The following is a 25,870-nucleotide window of genomic DNA, read 5'->3' as shown; positions in this document are numbered from 1 at the left end:
TTACTTCAGCCTCAGGGGCATTCTATCCCAGTAATATTATACTGTTTCACATATATATTTATTTCAGCCCAAATATTTTGCGGCTCAGGACCGCAATACCTCAAGGACCACCTCTTCCGATATGAACCGACCCAGACTTTGTGGTCATCATCTGAGGCCCCCCTTCGTGTGCCGCCTCCTCGAGAGGTCCAGAGGGTGGCAACACGAGAATGGGCCTTCTCTGCAGTGACTCCCCGTCTGGGGAATGCTCTCCCCAGAGAAGATCACCAGGCGCCTTCATTATACACCTTTACACGCCAGGCAAAAATGTTCCTTTTTAACTAGGCCTTTGGGTGATCTGATTTACATCCTATGCCCTTTTTTAAATATATTTTTTTTGGGGGGGAGACTGTTGGGTTGTTGTTTTTATATTTATTAGGTATTTTGTGGTTTTATATCTTCATTTTATTCTGTGAACCACCCTGAGACCCCCGGGTATAGGGTGGTATATAAATTCTAATCATAATCATAATATATTTTATCCATCAGACTGTCAGAAACAGTCTAGCAACTTACCCTTTAAAAGTTCCTTTCTGTTGTCAACAAGGTTTAATCCAATATTATCTGCACCTCCTTGTATTTGGGCAGGGAAAGTAGTTGTTTTTAAACAGTCTATCAGTTCCAGTCCTTCCCTCTGGAGCAAAGAGAACAAGTCTGTGCCATCTTTTGCATAATAGGCTTATGCAAGCCTTCTCCAGGCTTAAATGTACCATTCTCTTTCAACCATTCCTCATAGATCTTACTTTATTGACTACTCACCATCTGGTTTTTCTCCACTAGGTGCACACATTTGTCAATTACCTTCTTAAAAATCTCAACATGACCATTAAAACCTGATGGATGCTTTTTGGACAGGCATTAAACAATTTATGCAGTTCTTCCAGATTACAAGATGTCCTGCCCTGCAACTGTTAGATCCTATGAAGTATAAGATTTGATGTCTAGTTTCATGAATCAGAATGGTAAAACTTACGAAGCATATACGAGTATGCCCACCAGCAGCAGAAAGCCTTTGCTTGGTGTTCTGTAAGCTTGTCAACTCATTAATGTAGCCCTACTCCCATAGCTTCAATTGTAAGATCTTACATCTATAAAAGGAGATGTAAAGGTTTGGCTACAGAAAAAGTCATACACATAGGGCTTTGTGGCTTAAATGCTCAGAAGCAAAAAAAAACCCCACAGATGTTTAAAATCATTCTTATTTGTTGTGATTTACGTGGTAAAGATGGAGTTTGGGACTTGGTTCATATTTTTTTATGCATCTGGATCTGAAAATACAGCTACTACATTTGTTTAAAGAAATCTACACCCTTCCTGGATTTAATGCTTCATCCATTGGTTAGTAACATCATTATTGCAGATGTTTCTGCTAGGAAATATACCAGGGTTAGGAAGCAAACAAGTAAAGTGTCACTGTTTCACAGATCCACCCAAACCAACGCCTCATAAATTTGTCAGTTGCTGTCCAAAAAAAGAGAGGATTGCATTGTAAACAACCCTAACTCTAGGGTCAAGTCTGTTACTTGAGAGTCTCATCAAAGGGATCATTCTAGCGTAAAATGACTTGGAAAATGTAGTTTGCTTATACTGCATTGTAATTTCTATCTGCTGAAGAGTTTAAGGATTTCCACTGAAGTGCTTAGTGCTGTGTTTCAACAGATCCTGAAAATTTACTACTACATTATATATGTACAGTGGTACCTTGGTTTAAGAACAGCCCTGTTTACGAACGATTTGGTTTACGAACTCTGCAAAACCAGAAATAGTGTCCTGACTTGCGAACTTTACCTCGGTCTAAGAACAGAATCCAAACAGTGGAAGGGCACCGGCGGCAGGAGGCCTCAGTTTAAGAATGGTTTTGGTTTTATAATGGACTCCCGAAATGGATTAAGTTTGTAACCGAGGTACCACTGTATAATGTTATGCTGGCAATAGCTGGAGCACTGGATTGCTCTGCCCTGCTACACAGATGTGATAATTTAGGTTAATCCGAGACAAGCTCATGAGAATTCAGCTCCAAAACCTGTTGTCAACACCAGGCCTCCACAATGTAACATAGGAAAAAAGGAAATACATTTGCACAGGTGCAGAGTGCCTTTCCTGGGCTTTTTTTAATTTCTGAGACTAGAAGGGTGTCTGTGGCAGAGGAGGTGGCTTATAAATTCTAGACAGTGGCTGCCATCTTGTGCTACATGTTAGGAACCATCCTGGGTATAATGAGAAAGCAGAAAAAGAAAAGACGGGTTTCCTTTCATATCCTAAGCTTCTCCAGGTACTCTGCACATTTGTATGCGTAGATGTGTGAGTGTATACATGGTGGAAGCATCAGGAATATTAAAAACACATGTACGCACATAGTCACCCCTTGATTCGCCTAGAAACAATTGTTTTTTATGATTGTAGGATGTGTTTTTAGGATTTTTGAGAGTAGATCTGGAAGAAGCTACAGCAAATTAATACAACCCTATACTTGTTTGCTCAGAAATAAGTCCCAGTATCTTCAACGGGGCTTATTCACTAGAAAGAGCATTTAGGCTTGCAGCCCAGGACAGGTTATTCAGAATATACTGGGAGCACTACTCAGAGAGATTGTTGTCTCAAAACAATTTTGTGTAGCTAGCAACCCTTCCTTCTTTCAGGCTGCAAAGGACATCTCAGATATCTTACATAGCCAAGTTAGGGTTACCACTTATAAGGAACAGTCCCAAGTGTACACTTACGGTGAGGAGTTCAGAATATGTCTCCCTGAAGGCCACAGCTCATCTGTTACACCTTTACAAGGGGTTTGCCCCTTTAATCTCTACATCATTTCCCAGACTGGAATTGTGTAACATGTGAAGCAGCCTTAGCAGGTGTGGGTTATAGACAAAGGCCAGGGGAAGGGGAAGTCCCTTCAAGGCACTATATAGTGAAAAGTCGGGTCTGCATTACCACACAGACAGTATCTGATGGGAGGCTCCTTCCTTCTGCTGCCATTAACTAGGAGAGCTCCTGAGAAGTAGAATGGGACTTGCTGCCCAGTTGAAGGAATAGGATCTATTTTACCTGTCAGGGAAAAGGCAGAATATACATAAAACAACAACACCACCAACAACGAAGAAGAAGAAGATGATGAAGAAGATGCTTAGGGTTGCCATATTTCAAAAAGTAAAATTCCTGAGCTTTTTATTGAGAACAAACCCAAATTGTTGGGGAAACCTTAAGCTTTTGGAGCAAAAAATCAGCAAAAATTCCCCTGGATGCCATTTTTACATCCAGAAACCAGAAAATGTCAGGAATTTTCCTGACTTAGGCCAAGCCTAAGGATGCTGGAGTCCCATACGTCGGCTCAGAAGAACGAAGTTCCATTAGGTCCAACAGGACTTACTCCCAGATAAGGCCCCCACATAGTGGTCCATGGATCATAGAATTGTAGATCTGTAGAGTTTAAAGAGACCCTAAGGATCATCTAGTCCAACCCCTACAATGAAGAAATTTGCAGCTACGGGAATCGAACCTGCGACCTTGGCTTTCTCAGCATCACCCTCTTAACCAACCAACTGAACAATCTGCCAGAGGTCCACAAGCTTCATTCAGATGGCCTGTGCAGTGCATCCGCATTACTGATTATATCGTTTTATTTATTAAACTTGTACACCGCCCTTCCTCCAAAGATGGAACCTAAAAACACAACATGAAAACACAAAATGCCTAACAAAATGCATAATAAAACACTTCCATTCCCACCCATATTTTAACGCTGAGCTTTAACTGCTTTCCTTCTGTTGCATTTTTTGTACCGTCTATGGAATTCGAAGTGTGACAGAAATAAATGAAAGGAGGCGCCATGGGAAAATTTTAAAACAACAAAAAACACAATTTTAAAACAACCAAAACCCAAACCAGGCACAGCCTAGCAAGGGCAGGGAGGGGGGAAGAAACCACCGAAATACCAATTCAAATGGGTCAGCCAAGCTCCCCTCAGCCGTTTTCAAACGGGGAAAGTTTGGGGATCCGCCTGCGCGCGGGACTGCGCTCCTCCAAACTGCGCACAGCATTCCTAAGGCTGGCGCTTTAGCCCCGCGGAACGAGGATGCTCCCTGCCTCCTCCTCCCACCACTGCCCAACCTCGAAGGCATCCTTTTCGCTGCACTTCCCCGAGCTCCCGCCAGGGGTCAGCAGCCTCCCTTTCCCCCGCGCGCCGCCGAGGCGAGGCGACTGTCTAGGACTTCGAAAAAGAGGAAGGGGAGCCACCTCGACGGGCAAGCCGTTTGCTGAGCATGGCGGCGGCGGCGGCGGCGGCGGCAGAGAGCGAAGGGAGCGCGAGGCGGAAGATGTCGCTGCGAAGGTGTGTGTGTGCGAGGCGGGGAGGAATGTCTCCTTGGCCTCTTTCCCCACTGCCCTCCTGCCCCAGAGTTATTAATATTAGGTTGGCTTGGGAGGCGGGAGGAAAGCGGGAAAGGGGGGGGGGAGTCCGACACACGTGCCCACACATTCACACGCGCACCCTGGAGGCGACGCGGGGCGCGCGCGCAAAGCCAGAGGGTTCCTCGCGGCGTTGAGAGAAACGTGTCTGGAAGGACCGGAAGGCGAGCAAAGTTAACAGGATAATATTTAAGGAGCAGCGTTATTATTATTATTATTAGTAGTAGTAGTAGTGTGTGTATAATAAAATAAAATTTATCATCTATATTATTATTATTATGTGGGGGCAGGGGCAATATGTTGTGATGTCCTTGCAGGCAGCGGATTGTAGTTTTCCAGAAGTTTTCTTCTGTGGAAGATAATCTGGGGCTAAATTAGCTTTTCTCTTCACTTTGGGTCAAGGCAACTTATTTTAAAAGGGATACCAAATAGCCGTGCGCTGCTCTGGTTTGCCAGAAGTGGCTTAGTCATGCTGGCCACATGACGCGGAAGCTGTAGGACGGCTCCCTCGGCCAGTAAAGTGAGATGAGCGCCGCAACCCCAGAGTCGGCCACGACTGGACCTCATGGTCAGGCGTCCCTTTACCATTACCAGATAGCCCACGCCTTTCTTAATATGGATTTAAAAAAACAACACCTTATTTGTTACTTATTTATTAAATGTGTACGATGTAACGATACATCGCCCAGGACCGGTTTGAGGGTCAGAGCGTGGTGGCATTTTCTCCTGGCGGTAAGTATATCAAAGGTATAGGGCTTGTCTGAGCCTGACTCCCTCTGCCACCAGTGCCTGGCATGTGGAAGGAAGACCCAAGCTGTATTGGCCCCGGTCCCGCAAGGCCCTGGGGTGAAACCACCATTGTTTCTGAGGTGGTCTATGCTCAAACAATGCATGATCTATGCTCAAACAATGCGTGATTTTTGTGTATTTTGACTTGTTCCATATCGAGTACAATAAAGTAGACAGCACTAACTAAGACACTTAAGTCTTTTTTCTCTGTCAGGAGAGGAAAAAAATGGCAGCCCCAAACCATAGCCCCAGAGTTATTAGCTCACTGTTGCCTTTTGGCTGATCTGTAAACCATTTCCTCGAATTTACTGTTTTAAACCATAGCCTGGGTCAGTCTGACCTAGCTTTTAAATTTAATTTCTAAAAATGTTTTTGCAAGAAAAAGAGGGACAGCAGTTAAACCAGAAGTTGAGATGACTGCGCGTAAATAAGGTCATTGTGCTCTGATGGGAGTATGTGAAGAACTTTGTGGATCATAGATACTTCTTGTGATCGGGCACATTCTCTACCCAAAGGATTCATTTCAGAACACACATGCTCTGATCAAACTTTCCCCCCCACTAAAATAGGAACTCTGATATAAAATCATTGACTTTGCTATTAAGATGTTACCATCATCCATCATTGGGCAGGAAGATCACTTGCTAATGAATAGAAGAGGAGAAGTAAAAAGCAAGTGCAAGCTTGGTGTTGGGGAAATACCTGTCCAACCTTTTCAGAATAGTGGCAGCTCATTAGAGGAGCGTTAGTTCATGTTTTGTTGTTTCTGACTGAAGGCTCTGAGTTACTCATATTACTTGTGTCTGAATCCCAGAGCCTTTTGCTGGAAGCATATCAATACTACTTAATCCTTGTTATTGAGAGATGTTCTAGGCCACTAATATAAGATGGGTTCTTAAATACTATTTGTATGCAACAAAAACATTCTGGATACACACACACACACACACACACACACACACAATGGTACCTTGGGTTAAGAACTTAATTCGTTCTGGAGGTCAATTCGTAACCTGAAACTGTTCTTAACCTGAGGTACCACTTTAGATAATGGGGCCTCCTGCTGCCGCCACCCAATTTCTGTTCTCATCCTAAAGCAAAGTTCTTAACCTGAGGTACTATTTCTGGGTTAGCGGAGTCTGCAACCTGAAGCGTCTGTAACCCGAGGTACCACTGTGTGTACACACACACACACACACACACACACACACTTACCAAATACATCTATTGCTTTTACTGCTTATTAGCATGAAGGGACGCTTACTCAAAATGGTGCTTTAGCACTCACCCATGTTGTTCCAATGTAAAGATGCCCCTTCATTTTTCTCTCCTTTCAGTTGTGAAATCTGCAATACAGAAGAAGCAAAATATCGATGCCCCCGTTGTATGAAATACTCATGCAGGTAGATATAAACTGATGGGCATCCCTTGCTTATATTTTTCTTATGTACTGAAAAGAGAGTGACAAGATTGCTTTGCTTTCTCTGTGTGCTTTCAGTTTGGCTTGCGTGAAGCAACATAAGACTGCATTCAGTTGTAATGGAGTAAGAGAAAAGACAGCATTTGTTTCCATAAATGAGTTCAGTGATTTAAATCTTCTAAGTGGTAAGAGAGTCTTTAAAAATCTCAATTGTTCTAAAGCCCCAGGGTGTTATTGCAATGGGTGGGTATGGAGGAGGCAGTGTTCTACACCTACAGTGTTCTATACCTACCATTGCCGTATTTTTCGCTCCATAAGACACACTTTTTTCTTCCTAAAAAGTAAGGGAAAATGTCTGAGCGAATGTGTGGTCCCTGGAGCCGAATTGCCCAGGGGCAAAAAGCAGTGCATGCCTTTTTTTTTTTTTTTGAAAGAGGGAAGTGGGTGTTGAAACAAAGCCGCTGATCGTTTGCCAGGGAGAGAGATAAGGGACGCTAGAGATAAAGGAGGCTGCCTGGGAGGGGGGAGGTAAAGACAGCAAACTTGCAAAGGTGGGAAACAGGAAAACTAAAGCAATAAGGAGAGAAATTAGAAGAAAAGGAGGAGCAAAAAACTTCTCCAGCTAAGGAAAAGACACTAAGGCAAACAAGAGGGAAGGGAGTGTTGAAAGGAAACAGCTGATCGGTGGGATCAGAAGAGAGAAAAGGGATGCTAGCTGAGGCTGCCTGGGAGTGGGGAGGTAAAAGCCCGTGGATTATCAGGATTTTTACATTGGGTCGCCCCAAATTCACCACCAGATCACATGTCTGTGGCCACAGCATGAACCACAAAAATCATACATCCACTGTTTCGTTCAGAATATTTTTTTTCTTGTTTTCCTCCTCTAAAAACTAGGTGCGTCTTATGGTGCAAAAATACGGTATATAGCGCTGGAGTTTCCTATCTGCATTGCCAGCAGGCACAAGGCCTTGGGTGGCACTACTGAAGTAATAATGCAATCCTTAGTGTGTTTACATATAAATAAGTTGCTTTGAACTCACGGTTTAGGACTGCAGCCTAAGTATAGCCACCATCAGCAAATGTATAGTTGCACAAAGCTGTTACATGGCACATTAAATACAGCTTGTGGGGTGAATGAAAGAAAACAGGTCCTTCTGCTCCTTGCTACCCTACAAACTTTGTCCACCTTAGAGAAATCTGGCCCTGTATGAAGCAAGTGAGTAATGCACAATAGGTAAGTAGTTAGCATGGTATTAGCACAGGCATTTATTTCATTTAAAACATTTTTGTCCTGCCTTGCTGCTTCAGATATGGTGGTTCACATTTTTAAAACCCCATCAATAATATCACATATTTAAGCTTTAGAAAGCACAGCAAACAAATGACAAATTTTCAATGCACACCCTCTCTTATTTGCTGTGAACTTATGCTAAAACCCATCACTTTCATACGATCCCTTAAGAAACACGTTGTAAAGGGTATTGGGAGCTAATTTCATTTGAGCCTTTCCCCCGTTGCCCTTCTCAATTTCAGATTACAGGTTTCTGGAAGATGTCGGAAGAACGGCTGATGGCGCTGCTCGAGACGACACTTCACATAGACCAAAAAGCAATAAATTTGTAAGTCTTTGTAGCTCCCTTGAGCATACTACAGAAAACAAATGTTCATTGCCTTTTTTAAAAACAAAAGGGTGGTATTAGAAACTTAAATGACAAATACCAGATGGGGGTGGAAGGAAGAATTTGATTCAGTCACAGTAGTTGCTTATTATCCTTCAAACTGAGAAACATACTGAACCAGATTCAAAAAGTGATCCCTCTAATTGAAGGTTAATGCTTTAAAGAAATTTGTCAAAGAAAATCACTTAAGTACAAATTATACACAAATGTGTGTATTTAACACACACACACCTGATGTGTCCAAAGGTTTGTGTTCATTTAAAAACCCACAAGAACAACAAAAATGATATCCAGCTGTTTTGAGCAGAGAAATGAATGGGGAAAAGATTTAAGTGCCCCCTTTCCCCATTGCTTCTTCACTTTCAGTCACCCCTATTGGTAGCAGATTTTCTAAAAGCAAAGTAAAGAAACAAAACCTCATTAACTCAGAGGATGCGTTTTTTAAAAACCCATCTCTTCTGAATTTAGTCATTTGTAAACGTAACGATACTAATTGGTGACAGGGCTTAATTTTGTTTGTAGTCAGACAGTTTGGCTGCTTTTCTGTGTGTCAACATGCTCTCCCCGCCCCCCCGTAGTAGCCAAGGTGTTGTCCTCCAGATCTTGCTGTATTTTAAAAGGTTGGAGAAATTGGCCAGATAGAATGGCATCTCAAGCCAACTTTTGTAGAACAGTGGCTTCTTCCATTCCGCCCCCTCCCCTGTCCACCTTGGTAAGTTACATTAAGTTTAGTAGGGGTTTGGGGGACTGTTCACTTTCCATCTCTTCCCAAGCCTGCCTCCCCATCTGGATCTCTGCAGCAGCAAAGTAGCCCCAATGAAACCTCCTTTGGAGACTGGTCCAAAATGAGCTGTGCACCTGGGTTGGCCAAATATAGATGGCCTGTGGTTGACAAGGACAAATGTGCAGGTTTGGGGAGTGTGATACATACGGTACATCCATCTACCCTCAAAGTGGAGGGCAGCCTTTGGACATTATAATGTAATCTAATGACATTATTCATTTAGTTCCTTTTGACACTTAAAGGTTGCAGTGTATGATACAATGAGAGATTGTGTTGTTCACACTTAGTTTTCCTCCAGAGATAACACATTTAGTGAGTAATGCCACGCTAACTCCACTATCAAGATCATCTCAGTCTTGTGCTTTCAGAAACAGCACTAATAACTCTTTTTAATAGCAGTTTTAAAATATTTGTCCTTCAAGTCAGATTGAAAAGAATTTGAGGAACGAAACTACAGCATTTGCCTGTATTAGCGGGAACAAGATCCAATCCAGCTTATTACATTATGTCCTGATAGCTTGATAATGTCTAAATTTTATGGGTTGGATCAGGGAACTGAGTTTCATGGGTCTAAAAGAGCGCAGGAACAATTTTGGTAAAAACTTTCTTTACTCATTTAGAAGGAATGTGCTCAGGTTTCTATCCCGTGAAACTGCAACGTGAAAGAATCTCATCTCAGCCTCTTGGTTGCTAGAGGGTCGGAACATTTTTATTTGTTTATTTTTATTTAACAGAACTTATATACCACTAGATTGGTATATGTGGCTTACATAAATATGAAACATTAAAATTATTGCTAAAGACAAGTCTTTAAAAATATGCAGAAGGTGATTAAAATATACAGTATCTGAAAAGAAATAGAACACATGTAACACATAAGCTTAGGTGTGTTCCTGGGTGCTTGTTTTTGCTTTAACAAAATCACATTACTACTTAGCATTGTATTTGCAGTACGTGATTTGCAGTACCATATCATTATTGTAGCTGTTATAGAGTGCATATACTGTGCATTGTGGAATAGAGTTTTAGTTATTAATGGGCCCAAGTGTTGAATATAGTGAGTAATATCCAGGAACACTGCAGAATGTCTGCAACCTTTGACACCACAGAAGACTGCTTTACTGTGCTTCCTGTAACGGTTTACTAATAAACATGGGCATTTAAATTTCTGTTCCTCACATGAGAAATATGGGAGTGGGATTCAAAGGTGATGCCAGCGGAAAACATTTACCCAATTTAGAAATTGCCTATCTTCTCTGCCCACTCATCTGTGAGAGGGTGTCACTGAGCCAAGGTGAGAAAAAGTATTTCCTCTCTCTCTTTCCCTCTCTCCATTTGGTCACACAGGTAGATTACTTTCTAGCACAAATACGCCGTGATGGGAAATGCCACCTGTTGAATTACTTCCTGCTGGGTTACTGTTAAGGAAGAAGAACCCTGCAAAGGGAGGGAAATTGGCAACTTGCCACTCTCAACCTGGCTGTACACTTAAGAATTTGTGGTGCTATGAGAGAAGCATTTTGTACACCAATATACACTATAGAATTGTTGCTGGTAACAAAATTATAACATATAGAATGTATATATGCATGCACACCTTAGCAAATGTCTTCAGAGTTGTGGTAAGACCTGGAGGCTGTAATATGTGGTTGTTGGTATCTGAATTTAAAGCAGGAGGATCTCATATCGTGGTCTGGATTATTAATGCAGAAGTAATAGTTTTTATTTTAGTTGTGTATAAAACCAATCAAACATCTTCTGAATCTTAAGGGGACAGCATGGGTGAAATTTGTTTTAGAGTTCTGATGTATTATTTATACAGTAATACATAAATAGTTCTTCATCAAATAATGGCATTTATGTGCTACTAAAAATGTACATTGATAGGCCTTTAAACTACAGCTTTAAGTATAATTATGCTTTTAGTTACATCTTACTGAGACATAAATCCAAATGAAATTGATGGGATTTACTTCCAGCTATATATATGTTTTATATTAAGCCATTAATGAGAGCAACTACTTGTGTAGCTTGTGAATTGAACTTTTGGTTATTTATCTGATCTCTGTAAAGACTACTATACTAAAATAGTACAGTGGTACCTCGGGTTACATACGCTTCAGGTTACAGACTCCACTAACCCAGAAATAGTATCTCGGGTTAAGAACTTTGCTTCAGGATGAGAACAGAAATCGTGCTCCGGCGGTGCGGCGGCAGCAGGAGGCCCCATTAGCTAAAGTGGTGCTTCAGGTTAAGAACAGTTTCAAGTTAAGAACGGATCTCCGGAACGAATTAAGTACTTAACCCGAGGTACCACTGTATAAATCAATAATAATATTAACTCCTGAAAATTAAGCCCAACACCTATCTGAGCCAGGAGGGTTTAGGTCCTCAGGTAGAAATTGTACTTGCCTCTCACTCAGCTCTTTCGCCACTGCTCTCTTTCATTGGCTGTGTTTGGATGTAATGTTAAACCACAGTTTAGTGTTTCACAAACAAGCTGCATTGGGCGTTAGACTCAAACATTCCACCCTCTCTTCCTTTGGTATATCTGTAAGGAGGAGACCAGAAGTTTCCCCTTCTGTTTTAAATTAACTACAGATATGCAAACCTAGATAAACTGTGGTTAATCTTAACTATGCTTTGTTGAAACAAGCCAGCTTCATAAACTGGTTTGCATTTGGGTTGTTTCAGTAAACAATCATTACAATAAGCTATGTTTCATCCATGTTCAGGTATCTCAACGAGCAACAGTAAATCAAAAACCAAAGCAGCAGTTTCCAAACTTCTCCTTATGGTCACAGCATGCAAGTGCAAAGCTTACTGCAGCTCATTCTTGTAACACTTACTAAACCATGGCTTAGCATTGCATAAAAGCAAGACCATTAGCCTGGACTTTGAAATTGTCAGCAATTATTTTTTCTGTCTTTTGAAACACTCAATCAGGTGAATTTTTTGAGAAACCGAGCTCGAAGGTTCGACATCTGCCTACGAACTTTGCCAATTGGATTCACAAAGAGACGAGAGAATTCTACGTTCTTTAACAACAAGTAAGTTTCTAGTTAATATTACTATGGGGATAATGTCATCAAAAGTTGTCATTCTGAATAACTTATGGCCCACTAAGTTAAAGCTAGCCCGTCAGCCAGAAAAGGTGACTTGACCAGAAACTCAGTGATACCTGTTTTTTGGTCAAGGTTTGCTAAGACTTCAAAAATAGGTTTGGACTGTGCTAAGTTGAAAAGTCCCAAGTTATAGAGACCTTTTCTAAATGCCATTCTCATGCATTAAATTTAAGCCCATATGTCACAATTTAGTATTAAGCCCACTGAAATAAAAAGGCTTGTATATGCTTAGCTTTGTGCTTGATTTTAGCCCGTGGTATTTTCAAGATTTTTTTCTTTAATTAATTCCTTTACTGTGTGCTAAACTTATGCCATGGTGATAGTTGGACAATAGGAACAATCCCTTGATGGGTATTTAGGTTATATAAACAATATAGTTGACATTAATGCAATATGTTCACCAAACAGTTTCCGTACATTCTAATGAATATTTGATGAAGCAAAATTTTGACAGAGGGAGTAGAAAATAACTTGCATTTCTTCTTTTTGGGAGAATATAGGGTAGGATTCACCTAAGTAACCCCATCAACTTAAGCCCGGGACAAAGACTTCTGCTTGCACAATGGGACTCCCCACCCACTTTCTCTCCTCCCTTGCAGTTGGCTCCAGGGGATGTCCAAAGAACCCTGCACTAACAGTGTGCCTGGGGAGGGGAGAGGGGGGCTCATTCCATCTGCAAGCTGAAGTTGAACATTGAATTCCATCCCATAGTATTTCTGAACTACAATGCACATTTTAGGAAATACTGGGATTTTTCAAAAGGATGTGAATTGGGCAGCATGTTAATTGTCAAGTGAAATTAGAAATATACTTTCAGTAACATAATGCACCTACAGTTGGTAGAGCATGAGGCTCTTAATCTCTGGGACGTGGCTTCAGATGTCCTTTACTTTGCAATATTTTTGTTTTGTTCTGTATGGGGCAATCAAGAATTTTGGGACCATTTAATGAATCCACTTGTGTTTCTGTTAGTGGTAGGTAGAGGCTTTCTGTTTACTAGTGACCAGGTACTTATGGATCACTTGTTTATGTGTGTGGTTTATGCCAAAGGAATTGTTTTTGTTTCTGGCAAACAGAAAGTCCTCAGAAAACAATGATAGAAATGGAAGGTGAGAAGCCCTAGAGTAATAACTTGGAAGGAACACTATAAAATCAACTCTCATTGACAGATAGTGATGGAGCGGAAATGTGACGTTTCACTATAAACCAGTAGATGTCTCTCTTGCAGCATATTAGCAAACAGATTCTCCAACACTGATGTGCTTGCAAGGAGTAATTATGAAACCAGCCCAAATAGTTCTCTATTGAGCATGTATTTTCTGAACTAAGCAGCAAAGTATCACAGGAATTTGCAAAAAAGTTACCTAACACTTACGTCTAGGATATAAAAGATAGTGCCTGTATGCAGCTTTGCAAAGCAAATGCATTTTTTCTTTCTTCCAAAAAATACAATGCTGCATCTTTTCTTCCTAGCAACAGGACTCAAATAATTATTAAGTCTGACAACCTTTTAGCTTGCAGCAATTTTACCCTAAGTAAATCCAGAAAACCATTTGGCCAGTAATAATTTACAATGATGTGCATGTAACTTATTGGTATGTGCAGTTGTTGTTTTTTTAATAAGCTACCCACCCTTCCTGCAAGGAGCTCCCTGTTTCCTCCATCCCATTTTATCCTCACATCAACTCAGTGAGGTAGGTTAAGCTAAGAGATAATGACAGGCACAAGGTCACCTAATGAACTTCATGGGTGAGTGGGGATTTGAACCTGGGTTTCCTTAACATTTTTACCAGCGCTCTTCACTATGACACTCTACTATGTATGGTTCTGTTTGGGTCACCATTCCAAGGCAGGAAAAAATTGCAGGTGCCTGGCTGGTATTTGGGTAGCAAAAAAATTGGGAATATTCTTTCAAATGTAGAATGAGGTTCCAAAAACTGATGTTGACCCCTTAACATAAGGCTGCCAAAAATATAAAATATTTCCAAGCCTTAGTTCGGGGTGGAGAACTGGAACCTGCCAGCAGGCTAGATCCTTATGTTCCCCACCAGAGTGGGCCAATGTTGACAGGTGCATAGGACTGCCAGCATGTCACTCACCCTGCATCGTAATGTGGTCAGGTAACTGACACCTGACACGGATCAAAGGAGGTAGTTGTAAACCCCAGTCAGTTGGTTGTCAATTAGACCAGCCTCCTTTGAAGATGCATTTTCAGCTGCAATCAGTTGATTGGCACTGGGAGCAGTCTTTCAAAAAGGCTTACTTTAAATTTTCATCCCTTGAACTGATGGTCGGTTAGGGGAAACCACTTTGAAGTCCCTGCAGAGGGGGAAATGCTTCTTTTAAAAACTGCATTCCCCCTGCCCTGAAAGCTTGCAAAACACCTAGGGCAGTACGTCCAAAGCACCAAGTTCAGCTGATTGTCAGATGCTTTGGAAGTGCTATTCAAGGGGCTTGCAAGAACCTCTGGTGATCTGGTTGGTAGTGCCTGCAAAGCCCTTTGCATCTAAGACCTGCCCCTTCAGCTGTAATGCACATTGTCATGGCTTGGTCAAAATGGCCTTGTGGGACAAGTGTGAAGGCCTGATGGTTTGGCATGTGGGCCAGAGCCTCCCTGCCTTTTAGATTATATCACTCCCCAGCTGTATGGCATATAGACTAGGCAGATCAGATCATGTTTTTGTCTAGAATTAAGGTACATTGGGTACATTGATATTTCTTGCATACACTTTGAACCATTTTTGTTCCGCCTCTAACAAAAATAGATTTAGCTTGGCCACAAGCTGTAAGCCAGTATTGTCATGGTCTCTGTTCATTTGGGTTTCTCCTCCAGTCAGCAGAATGCAGACAAAATACTATCAACAGCAGCCATTTAAAAACACGTTCATTATGCTACCCATGTAGTGTAAATCAAGCAGTACAGGTGCGAAGCAATCAGGGGAAACAAAAACATGTAAAGTGTAGCTTTAAAATGCATTATTCAGTGGTTGTCAAGCCATGATGTCTTGACACAATGATGCTTGAACTCATGTTTCAGAATCCACATTAAGCTCCAAGGCACGATGTGTAAAATTCATGTTGATGTAGATACATGTTAACAATACAGTTTAGACAGACTGTCAGAATTGTGTACTCTGTCAAATGCTGCAATGCTATTTGTCTTCCATGTATTGAGAACAGTAATGTAGCTTTTCCATTCTGATCATAAAAATGAACTGAAAGAACAATAGCAGTTGCATGTCATGGTAAGCTGTAAACATTGGCTTATCACGCACAAGAAAATTGTGCTCGCTTCGTTCCTTTGAGCTTGTGCTGGGAGAAAGCAAACCATGATCCCTAGCTTAATGTTATATCCGGACAAGGGGTTTGTGATGTTTTCCATGGTCAGTAAGCCAAGACCAAACTTTATTGTGTCGTTGTTTGTTGAGAGTAATGGGAGCAAAGCAGCCCGTGATTAGTGCTTCAGATGTAACACTAAAGCAGGTGGATTGAAGCGGGGAGCAGTTTGCTTGTGTGTAGTAGTAAGCCAAGGTTTATGTGCAAATGTAGCCAATATAGTAGACATTGTTTTCAATCAATGAAGAATCTTGAACGTTTTTAAATTGTTACATGTTTAGTCGCCTTGGAATTATCCTTCTTGCAAATTTTAAATCTGCTGCATCATGCTTCAGCAAGAGGGCCTTCTGGCAGTTCCCTCAATACAAGAAGCGAAAATACAGGGAACCAGGCAGAGGGTCTTTTCAGTAGTGGCACCCGCCCTGTGGAATGCCCTCTCATCAGATCTCAAAGAAATAAACAACTATTGGACTTTTAGAAGACATCTGGAGACAATGAAGGCAGCCCTGTTTAGGGAAGCTTTTAATATTGTATTTTAATATTTTGTTGGAAGCCGCCCAGAGTGGCTGGCAAAACCCAGCCAGATGGGCAGGGTATAAATTATTATTATTATTATTATTATTATTATTATTATTATTATTCACCTAGCAAAGTAGTTTTCCTGCTCTTGTGAGGCCTTTCTGGTAAGCCATTTGTGTAGCATGAAAATGGACTTCAGTCAGTTCTAGGTGAATTGTCTTGTTATACAGATTATAGGGATCAAGAAATAGTTGAGCTTGCAGGAAAGTTAGCACAACTTTCTTGCTTATATATCAAATCTCTACTGGGTTGTTACTGATGCTTAGCTAAGCTTCAGTAAAACAGAGGCTCCTCTGGTGCCTTACGTGGTTTAGGACCTCAGCTATGTCACACTGGCGCTTCAGTGGTCGGTGTGTCATAAAAGGCTCAGCATTCATGTACTTTAATGAGATTTCTAGGTGGGGGCGGGCGTTCACAGGAGACTATAATCACTTAATTAGTCTGGATCTGTGTTGTTTACAGAAGCTTATGAGACATATATAACACTGCAGGGACCTCATTTACTGAAAAGTGAATTAAGCCTGGCTGTACATGCATTAAGGTTCAGGAATGAATGCTGCATCACCTTTGCAGACCTCCTCTAGCCCCCCCCCCCCATTTTACTGGTGCAGGACAAACCATCTTGGAGGCTCTGTGAGAAAGGTGGGATATAAATTTCTTAAATAAGTTTAAGGTCTGTATTAAAGCAGCAGTTGGGTCGTTTGAAAATGCTATTGCATATCCCGGTTCTCATTTCCCCTCCTTAATGTCTAGTTCTGAACAGAATGAAGTAATGCATTTATGTATAATTATGTTTGGGTAGTAGCTATTGTCCTCCCGTGCCTGTGGCTCCACCGTTGCTCTTAACATACCTCAGCGTTATTTTTTGCAGCCTTGTGGACAGACCCTCTCAAGGACTCATGATTAGACTGGCTAAAAAACAGAAGCTTAGCATGTGGTGGCCCCTATCCAGTGGACAAACAAGTAACCACTAGTTAAAGAAGAATAAACCTTTTCATAATTACTTTGGCTTAATTTTGCCCCACTTGACATCCATGTCAATGCAACAAGTGGTTTATATAACTTGTGGTTAATGTTTCCAAAACCTTAGTCCATTTTTCTTTCTCATAACTTGCCTTTGATTACTCTTACCTTTAAAAAAAAAAAAAAAGCAAAGCGCTACAGCTAAGCCTGTTCTGTGATCTTGTGAATTCTAGTAAGATAATTCAGATTAAATTTCCTACATTCGTGGCAGTGAGATTCCGCAGGGGTAAGAGAGAATGGGGCACTGGACATGAAAACAGATAGCCTCAGGAAATCCACTTTCAGCTGCCGTTTATTCTGTAAGCAAGTGGATCCCTTGTACAGCAAGGGTGGCTATCCTGTGGACCTCCAAATCCCATCATTGGACTGCAAATCCCATCCAGAATATGTTTTACAGCATACTCGTTTTCTGCCTGGTCAGCTTCTAAAACATGGCATCTTCACGCTAGCGAAACTTGCATCTTGCTTTCTGTGTAAATATTGCAAAGTGCTTTGCTCGTTACTATACTGATCAATCCAACAATATCTCAAGTGAATATTTAATTGTACATAGCAACAGATTTGTCTACTGTTTTGCTACTGTGCATGTTTCTGTAGCAAGTTGGACTCAGCTGAATGTTTTATCTGCCCAATAGTCAAAGTAACTTTGCTATGGCAACAGTGCATTGTTTCCAGTCACTGATATCAGAGCCTCTTAAACTTGATACTTGAATTTATATATATATAGCCTTGTATAATAAAAGAAGTATTATCACATCTTAAATATCAGGGAAGCAGCAGTTCATACATTTTAAGCTATACAGAATGTAAAGGCACCATTGTGCTTTGAGTGATGCAGTAGTCATTAGTTCTGTTCAATGTTGGGTTGAATTGACTTGTATAAACAACCCAAGGTGGAAGTGATTTTAAGAAGTTTGTTACCTGCATAAGTGATCATGTGAACAATCCTTTCGTGATGATATTGATCTACCTTTTCCTACCACCTTGTTTATTTTGGACTCTGCCACAGAGCTCAGGCAATTGCATTTGTGATTAATAGTTTACACAATGAAGTATTAATAGTCTGTGCTGGTTTTGTTTCAGGGAACAAAAGTTCTACTGGCACTTGAAGCTTCTATTTCCTCATAGTCATGCTAAATTCACAGAAAAAAGGTACCCAAATGTTTTTGTTAGCCTCTGCTTACCATGAAATGTAAACCACTACTGTTGTATTGTATCACAGCTTGTTTTGCTTTTTGTTTCATAAAAATGATTATTGCAGCCTTCTTGGCTAAACAATAAACTGAATTCATAGCATAAAATTTAAATCTTGTTTTTAAAAATACTGTTTCTGTGGTTTGGTTTAAAACCTATTGTTTTAAAATGTCCATCTTTACTACTGAGAGTTGTAACTGATCTGTTATAAAACTGAATGTGTTCCATAGTTTTTAGGTTTTATTTATTCATTCACCATGCAGTCAAGGGCAGGTCTGATCATTATATGGTCTTTGCCGACCCTGTTGCAACACATAGATGTTTCTTGAATTATTATCATCCACTTTGTATCTTGCTTGGTGACTACCATTGCTCAGTTAGGCACTCTCCCAGCTATAATTTCTTATCTAGAAAAGGTGGGAGAAAGCTTGTCTTCCCATAGAACAGATTGAAAGATATGGAAGATTTCTTTAAAATTAAAGCACCAGCTCATCTCTGTATTATGGAAATGAGACATTTAGAACAGGAAAACCTTTCCTCAAAGGCCCTTGGTATTCTTGGACCAGTGTCAGAGAAGTCAGGTCCTCTTTTCTTCTTGAATGTGCTGTTGTGCTATAGCCTTTTCCACAGCTCTGACACTGGGGCTTATATAACTACTGTTTCACACATGTTGACCTGATTATTCTAGTTCTTGCCAGTATTAAGCTTCATGATTGATACACTTTTGTCTTTTTGTGTAAAGGGTCGCAGATGATAAGCCACTGTATGACATTCTAAAGCGGTATGTTGATCCTCAAGAGTCTGATCCTGTCATTCATCAAAGGTACGTGCTTCTAAATATTTAGCATCCTAACGTTCTGTTGAGATACAAATCAGTCATTAAAGCATATTGGGCAGTCTTGTGATACATCATGGCTTACACTCAACAAGCACATTACTTGGTCTGGTTTGTTTTGAATGAAAGATTTCTTGTTATGTGGCAAGGTTTATCTAATGTTATGCCTTTCATTTCAGATTAAAAACCTATGCAATGTCCCCTCAGTCAGACATACGAATTTTAATGAAAGTGGAAAACAGACCACAAAACTCCATCAGGTAAGAGATTTTTGTTTTACAAATCAGCAAACTCTGTATCTCCATATACCTTTTGAGTAGTAAGGCAGCTATAAAATGGCCAGCTTAGAAGAATGTGGAGCGAAATGTTGTCCCTTAGGTCCAAAACGCAAGACATGCATGGAAGAACACAGTTACTTTCTTTTCACTTGTGGTACTTTACGGACGCGAGTGGCGCTGTGGGTTAAACCACAGAGCCTAGGGCTTGCTGATCAGAAGGTCGGCGGTTCGAATCCCCGTGACAGGGTGAGCTCCCGTTGCTCGGTCCCAGCTCCTGCCAACTTAGCAGTTCGAAAGCACATCAAAGTGCAAGTAGATAAATAGGTACCGCTCCGGCGGGAATGTAAATGGCGTTTCCGTGTGCTGCTCTGGTTCGCCAGAAGTGGCTTAGTCATGCTGGCTACATGACCCGGAAGCTGTACACTGGCTCCCTTGGCCAGTAAAGTGAGATGAACGCCGCAACCCCAGAGTCGGCCACGACTGGACCTAATGGTCAGGGGTCCCTTTACCTTTACCTTTACTTTAGGGAAGAGCTGCTGCTCAGTGATGCAGCACATGTTTTGTGTGTGAAAGAGCCCGCATTCATTCCCTAGCATCTCCAGGTAGGGCTTCTGAACCCCTGGAGAGCCACTGTGGTAGATGTAGACTGAGATTGGGGAATCTGCACTCCTGTATCACCCACTACCGCACCAGCCCACTCAGTGGCTTTTAGTCCTTTTTAGTCCAAGCAGGTTTCCAGTCCTACCTTTCTTTCTTGCTCTGGGTTTGGTGACAAAGAGAAATCCACAGATCTACACGCTTAACAGCATCCACAAAGGAAGTCCATAAATAGACTCGCCTACCTCAGAAACAACAGGTGCAGCACGGGAGCTGAACTAATTAAGTCCCAGGCAAAAGAGAGGGTGGAATGTGAAAAGGAGAAGAAAGACGGGATTGTAAATTACTCAGAGAGGTTAGGAAATGGTTATATAGTGTTGCCCTTACTTTAGAGTAAGTTCCATTGAAAGCATTAGGATCTGCTTCTGCGTAATCTTGACTGGCTCCAGTTCTGTGAGGGTATCTGAATTGTGTGTTACCCAGAATTCCAAAAATATAATATCTGAAATGCCGATAATGCAATCATATTGTACAAATCAGATATAGGTGTTCAGGGTGATAACAGCTAGGTATCAGTAAAGAAATACTATGGCGTAAAAAACAACAACATCAGGCTTGCTATATATTCTAAATTCTAGACTCTCCCTCTGAGTAGGATGCAAAAGCCAATGATCAAAATCTGGATAAATTTCTAAAACAAATTTGCCATCTGGTAACACAGTAGGTGATTTTATTCTTCTTTTTCTGTTGTTTTGGGGGGCAGTCAGTTCCAAGTGAGGCTTAGCTGATGCATACTGAATGGGGTTTTTTTGCAGTTCATTGCGTTCCTTTTAGAAATATCTATTTGTCCTCTTCAGAATAAATTAATAACTTTGTCTAGTGCTTTATGTTTGGGATGCCTTCAGAATGACTTCATGCAGTAGGGGATATTGCTTTTTCCAGTAAAGGAAGGAAAGAAACTGCTGCCAAATTATACAATCTGGTTAGGGAAGTTCACCTTCTCCTTTTCCCAGGAGAGTGGTCAGACAAGTCTTTGTAACCAAAGAAGTTGATATTAATTGACACAATGAGTGTTTGAGATACTTAATTAATTGTTTTAATTCAAAGTATAACACTACCCTGGTGATAATTCATGAATGACTGGTATGGCTTTCTGACACTTGAATGTGACAAAGTTTTATTGCAGGACAGCTTTTCCCTTGAGCTATTTCTCATAGAAAGCCAGCATTACCTGGCTTCAAATGCTCAGTTAGGTGTGTCTCGAGGGTACAGTTAAGTCTGGTTAATATCAGTGCAGATGTTAAACCACGTGTCCTGTGCTAGATCCTTAAACAGTTGACTAGCGTGACACCTGCGCTAGCCATTAATAATATATAGTTTTTCTTTTGTGAAGAGTCTCTGCTTTATGTTCTTAGGACCTAAACACTGTTCTAGGGATTTGCTCCTTGTATGGTGGGGACCCCATCAATTGACTGCTGGTTTAGTGCTGTACTTCTGCTGATCCCAGTGTAGTAGACTCCAGCCTGAAAGCTAGTATCGGAGCATATGGGAATTCAGTGGGTGTAACTTCACTGGTAGAAGGCATACATCAGCAGAATAGGGAAGGAAGCAATTTTCAGCCATTCATCTTCTCTTCTGCAGCCTTCCTCAGGACGGTTCTCTAACCCTTCAGTGCAGAGTTGCTGAAAAGTGTCTCTTTGTCCGTTCTGCTGATAGATGTCTTTCTTCAGCAGAGCAACATCCATTAAATTCCACCTTACATACTTTTCTTTTGTTGCAGAATCTACTTTGATGGTTGCATATCGAAAGCACTAATTGGCCTGGTTCACATATAATGCTAAACCATGTTTTTAGCACTGTGGGCAGGCTTGAACAAGTCTGGCCCAAGTGAAGCTGTGGGCTTATGCATATCCTCCTCCTGCTCCTATTGCACTGAATTTAATTTTTATGAATCTGGTCTTAACATTATACAGTCATACCTCGGTTTAAGAACAGTCCTGTTTACGAACGATTCAGTTTACGAACGATTCAGTTTATGAACTCCGCAAAATCCAAAGTAGTGTCCCAGTTTGCGAACTTTACCTCGGTCTAAGAATGGAATCCGAATGGTGGAAAGGTACTGGTGGCGGGAGGCCTCATTAGGGAAAGCGCGCCTCGGTTTAAGAACGGTTTCGGTTTAAGAAGACTTCCGGAACGGATTAAGTTCGTAAACTGAGGTACCACTGTATTTGAACCAAGGTTTCATAACCCATGTCTGATGTTGACTTGTTACAAAATATACTAGAATTTGTTTTAAACTTGGATCCCAGGCTTAAATGTAATGATAATACAGTAAAACTGAAACTGAACAAAGCATCACTCAGCCTCTTAGCTGCAGGGGAGCAGCAAATGCAATGCTTCATTTGGGCTTATTGAGGCACATGGTGCTAAAGCAATAAACCATGGTTCATGCGCGAACCAGGCCATTGTGTACCAATCAAGATATCTCAAGGTGACCTTACTTTCTTTAAAGCTAGTGGTAGAGCAGATGTATTTGGCGACTTGTTTCAAGCATAGTGTGGGAAAGAGACAGACTGCAAGTGAGTCTTGTAAGACTTTTGTGCTTAATGCTCTCTTTGTTTGAAGTCTTTGTTCTTTGTTGAGGTAGTATAGTCCTTCTCCTTATGGGAAATCTGCAACAAAACGTCAGTCTTAAGTTTTACTTTCAGAACGGATGCTTATTTCAGCTGTGTGATATCCGTTTTTGTGCCCAAATAGACATTTCCTAGTTCAGTTTAAGGATATGTAAAGATGATGGTTACCTTTCGGTTTTGTCAGTGCCTTAAGTTCTATCAGTGCTATTTTCCTATATAACTTAAAAGTGGCTAACTATTTTTATGGCATTGATGGGGATCTTCCAGACTGTGGGCCAAATTTAGGCCCATAAGGCCATGGAGATAGGCCTGTCAGGCTGTTTTGGGTGAGCCACGCCCACATTTCCCAGGCTTGGTGTCATAAGAAGTTAGGCATGGGAAAGTTAAAGCCATGGCTCAAAACTTGAAGTGGCTGCTGTGAAGGAGAAAGAATCGGGTACACTGAAATGCACACTTCCAGTTCTTTTGCAGCTGCAGAAACCAGGGATGGAAAGCAAGTATTTTAAGGATTGCAACTTGCTACCATTCATTTTAGCACTTGCATGGATTATAGACCCAGTAGCTGTAATCAAGTGGACAGTCCTCGACAAAAACATTTGCTTTTAAAAATGTAACCATGATCTGTTGAACTTCATCCAAGCATAACAGCTTAGTTTATAGCTGTGGCTTAGAAAACTTGTGGTCTATGAGGAGAGTTCTTGAGAAGCTTTCTACCTCCTGTTCCCTCACCACTGTTCCAAGGGAAAGTAAACTTTTGGTGAAACGAATTACTCTTTAAGTACGTCATTTTTGTGTGATCTTGACAAAGCTTTGCATACCTAAAAGCATACCTTAAGAGTCTTTGCTGTAGAATCTGCTTTTGTTTCTCATGTTGTGTCAGTTTCCTTTGGGTATTTACATTCTGCTGAAAAACAAGCTGGCTTTGTCTCATATGCTTAGTAAGAAAACTCCTGCTTACATTAAATACACTTTGAAATAACCATGAATACAGTGGTACCTCGGGTTAAGAACTTAATTCGTTCTGGAGGTCTGTTCTTAACCTGAAACTGTTCTTATCCTGAAGCACCACTTTAGCTAATGGGGCCTCCTCCTCCTGCTGCGCCGCCGCTGCGCGATTTCTGTTCTCATCCTGAAGCAAAGTTCTTAACCCGAGGTACTATTTCTGGGTGAGCGGAGTCTGTAACCTGAAGCGTATGTTACCCAAGGTACCACTGTAGTATGTTAGCAAGGGTGGCTTGTGTCATTGTATCGAAAACCTGGCCAACCTTTAGCGAATTGGCTAGTAGATCAACACTGGCTCTGTTCCAGGTCTAGTTGCATATTTAAGAAGTATCTACCTGTGACTAATAGCCTTTTTGTATGCCCATGCACTCCATCAAAGGCCAATGGATGCAAATAGGCAACACTTACCTTCAGATATAAATTGGATCTGCCTCTGAAGTTCCTGATCCAGCAAATAATCTGTGTGTGGACATCTCCTTCTGTGGCTGCAGCTTATTGCCATTCAGAGCATCTGCTATTCATACAGAAATTCCCAGGTTCAATCACTTTCTCCTAGTGCTCAGATTGGGGGCACGGGAAGAGGAGAGGGTGGGAAGCCCTGTTATACTGTTAAGGACTCCTTGTGCTGGCTGTTGATAGTGCAGCAATTTAGTTGCCATTATGATGTTGATGATGATGATGATGCTCATCATTGCTTTATTAATCACCTTCCAAAACAACCACCTCAGTTTAATTTGCCCCTTATGGACTAGAAATGAATCAAAAAGTTTGTTAAAAAATCCTTGTAGTATAGAAGCAGTCAATTAGGGAGCAATCAAAATGTTGCTAAATGTTATTAAATGCAATAGATCCTCAAATAAATATGGGGGATCTTAATATCGAAACTTGTCCCACTTTGAATGTTTGCATTCCATCATTGTAACATTTTCATTAGTTCACTGATTATCTCCATTTACTTGTGATTCAGTCTGCCAGCACCACCTTAAAGGAATTAGCCTGTGTCTAGTCAGTTCTTATCTCTGGTTAACAGCTCCAGAATTTTCAAAAGTATAAAGAAAAATGCTGTAAATCTGAAGAGTTGCACAGAGCAAACAGTGCGTTTACAGGGTGTTGATAGTGCCTTAACTCAAGGGTCTATTCTGTAACCATCTAGTTGAAATCACTTTAACCGTTGTGACCTGTAACTGTTTTGTAAAAGTTCATACAACCCACAGACATTCTAGAAACTTTAGAATGGAGCAATAAATACATATGTCATAGTATACGGATGTAACTGAATATGAGCTGGTGTTTTGAGGTGAAAAGGGGATAAAGGCATAGCTGGGAATAGTATTCTTTGGATTGTTTCTTTCACTGGTTTTGAGATGGGAATCTTACATGTTGCTGTCGAAAAGAATCCCCAGAATGATTTTCCATTTTATGTTGCCAAAAGGGAATCCCTCTGTTTATCTCTTTCCGACAGTAATGAACTAGAACTGTTCCTCTGACCTTGTCAGGAGAGGTTTGACCTTCCTTCCTTGGCAGAGAAGAGGGAACATGTTTGTTTTGCAAGGGTTAGTGAATTTTTGGCAGGCAGCAAATACAACCTTTGTAAGAATGTGAAGACCTGTGATGGGAATGTTAAAAGTACGGAGATTAAGATACTTGTGTTTTATAACTCAGTGTGTGTTAATTGGGAGAATAACCTCAACTTTCTCTTATTCATGGAAGAAAACATGCCAAATAAAATGAATACAGTACATAGAAGTAACTATTCCTTTTCGTAAAGTTTCATTCTCTCCACAGTAGATTAAAGAGTCCGTGTTTCTGTTCCCAGTGGCCTTGTCCAGAACCACAAATGACTACATAGAGTTATGTAATGCTTGTTGCATCAGCTATTTATTCCCACTAGGTTTTGTCATAACTGTAGTTAGGCAAGAAGACCACTATTGTGTCTCTGTGCGTGTACACACATAAGTGCGCACGCACGCACGCACACAGGGCCTTATTTTGGGGGTTAGGAGGACACAGTGGTGGGTCAAGTGGCGCTTATATGGCATTTGCAGATCTGAAATCCATGACCTAGATCCAAATTTCATGGGAGGCTCATGGTTGCTCAGAATTGGCCAGCTGCAGAAACCAACAAGTGTCAGCCAGTGGTCAGATAGAACTCT

At 41.1% G+C, this 25,870-nt stretch overlaps 1 protein-coding gene across 1 annotated transcript in view; it reads left to right on the top strand.

The window, feature by feature from the left end:
• The first annotated feature begins 4,210 nt into the window (after positions 1 to 4,210).
• ZNHIT6 (zinc finger HIT-type containing 6) overlaps positions 4,211 to 25,870 on the top strand; it is a 39,638-nt gene continuing 17,978 nt past the window's right edge. The window contains exons 1-8 of the mRNA XM_081008812.1: positions 4,211 to 4,366; positions 6,570 to 6,635; positions 6,731 to 6,837; positions 8,186 to 8,271; positions 12,062 to 12,165; positions 18,262 to 18,330; positions 19,115 to 19,195; positions 19,387 to 19,467. Coding sequence (XP_080864938.1) covers positions 4,299 to 4,366; positions 6,570 to 6,635; positions 6,731 to 6,837; positions 8,186 to 8,271; positions 12,062 to 12,165; positions 18,262 to 18,330; positions 19,115 to 19,195; positions 19,387 to 19,467 — 662 coding nt within the window. The 5' untranslated portion in view covers positions 4,211 to 4,298. The remainder of the gene's footprint in view (positions 4,367 to 6,569; positions 6,636 to 6,730; positions 6,838 to 8,185; positions 8,272 to 12,061; positions 12,166 to 18,261; positions 18,331 to 19,114; positions 19,196 to 19,386; positions 19,468 to 25,870) is intronic.

The sequence above is a fragment of the Podarcis pityusensis genome, assembly GCF_964106645.2.
Source record: "Podarcis pityusensis genome assembly, chromosome: 6".
Classification (NCBI taxonomy): Eukaryota; Metazoa; Chordata; class Lepidosauria; order Squamata; family Lacertidae; genus Podarcis; species Podarcis pityusensis.
The sequence above is the reverse complement of the archived record's forward strand: the minus strand, read 5'-3'. Positions and strand labels throughout refer to the sequence as shown.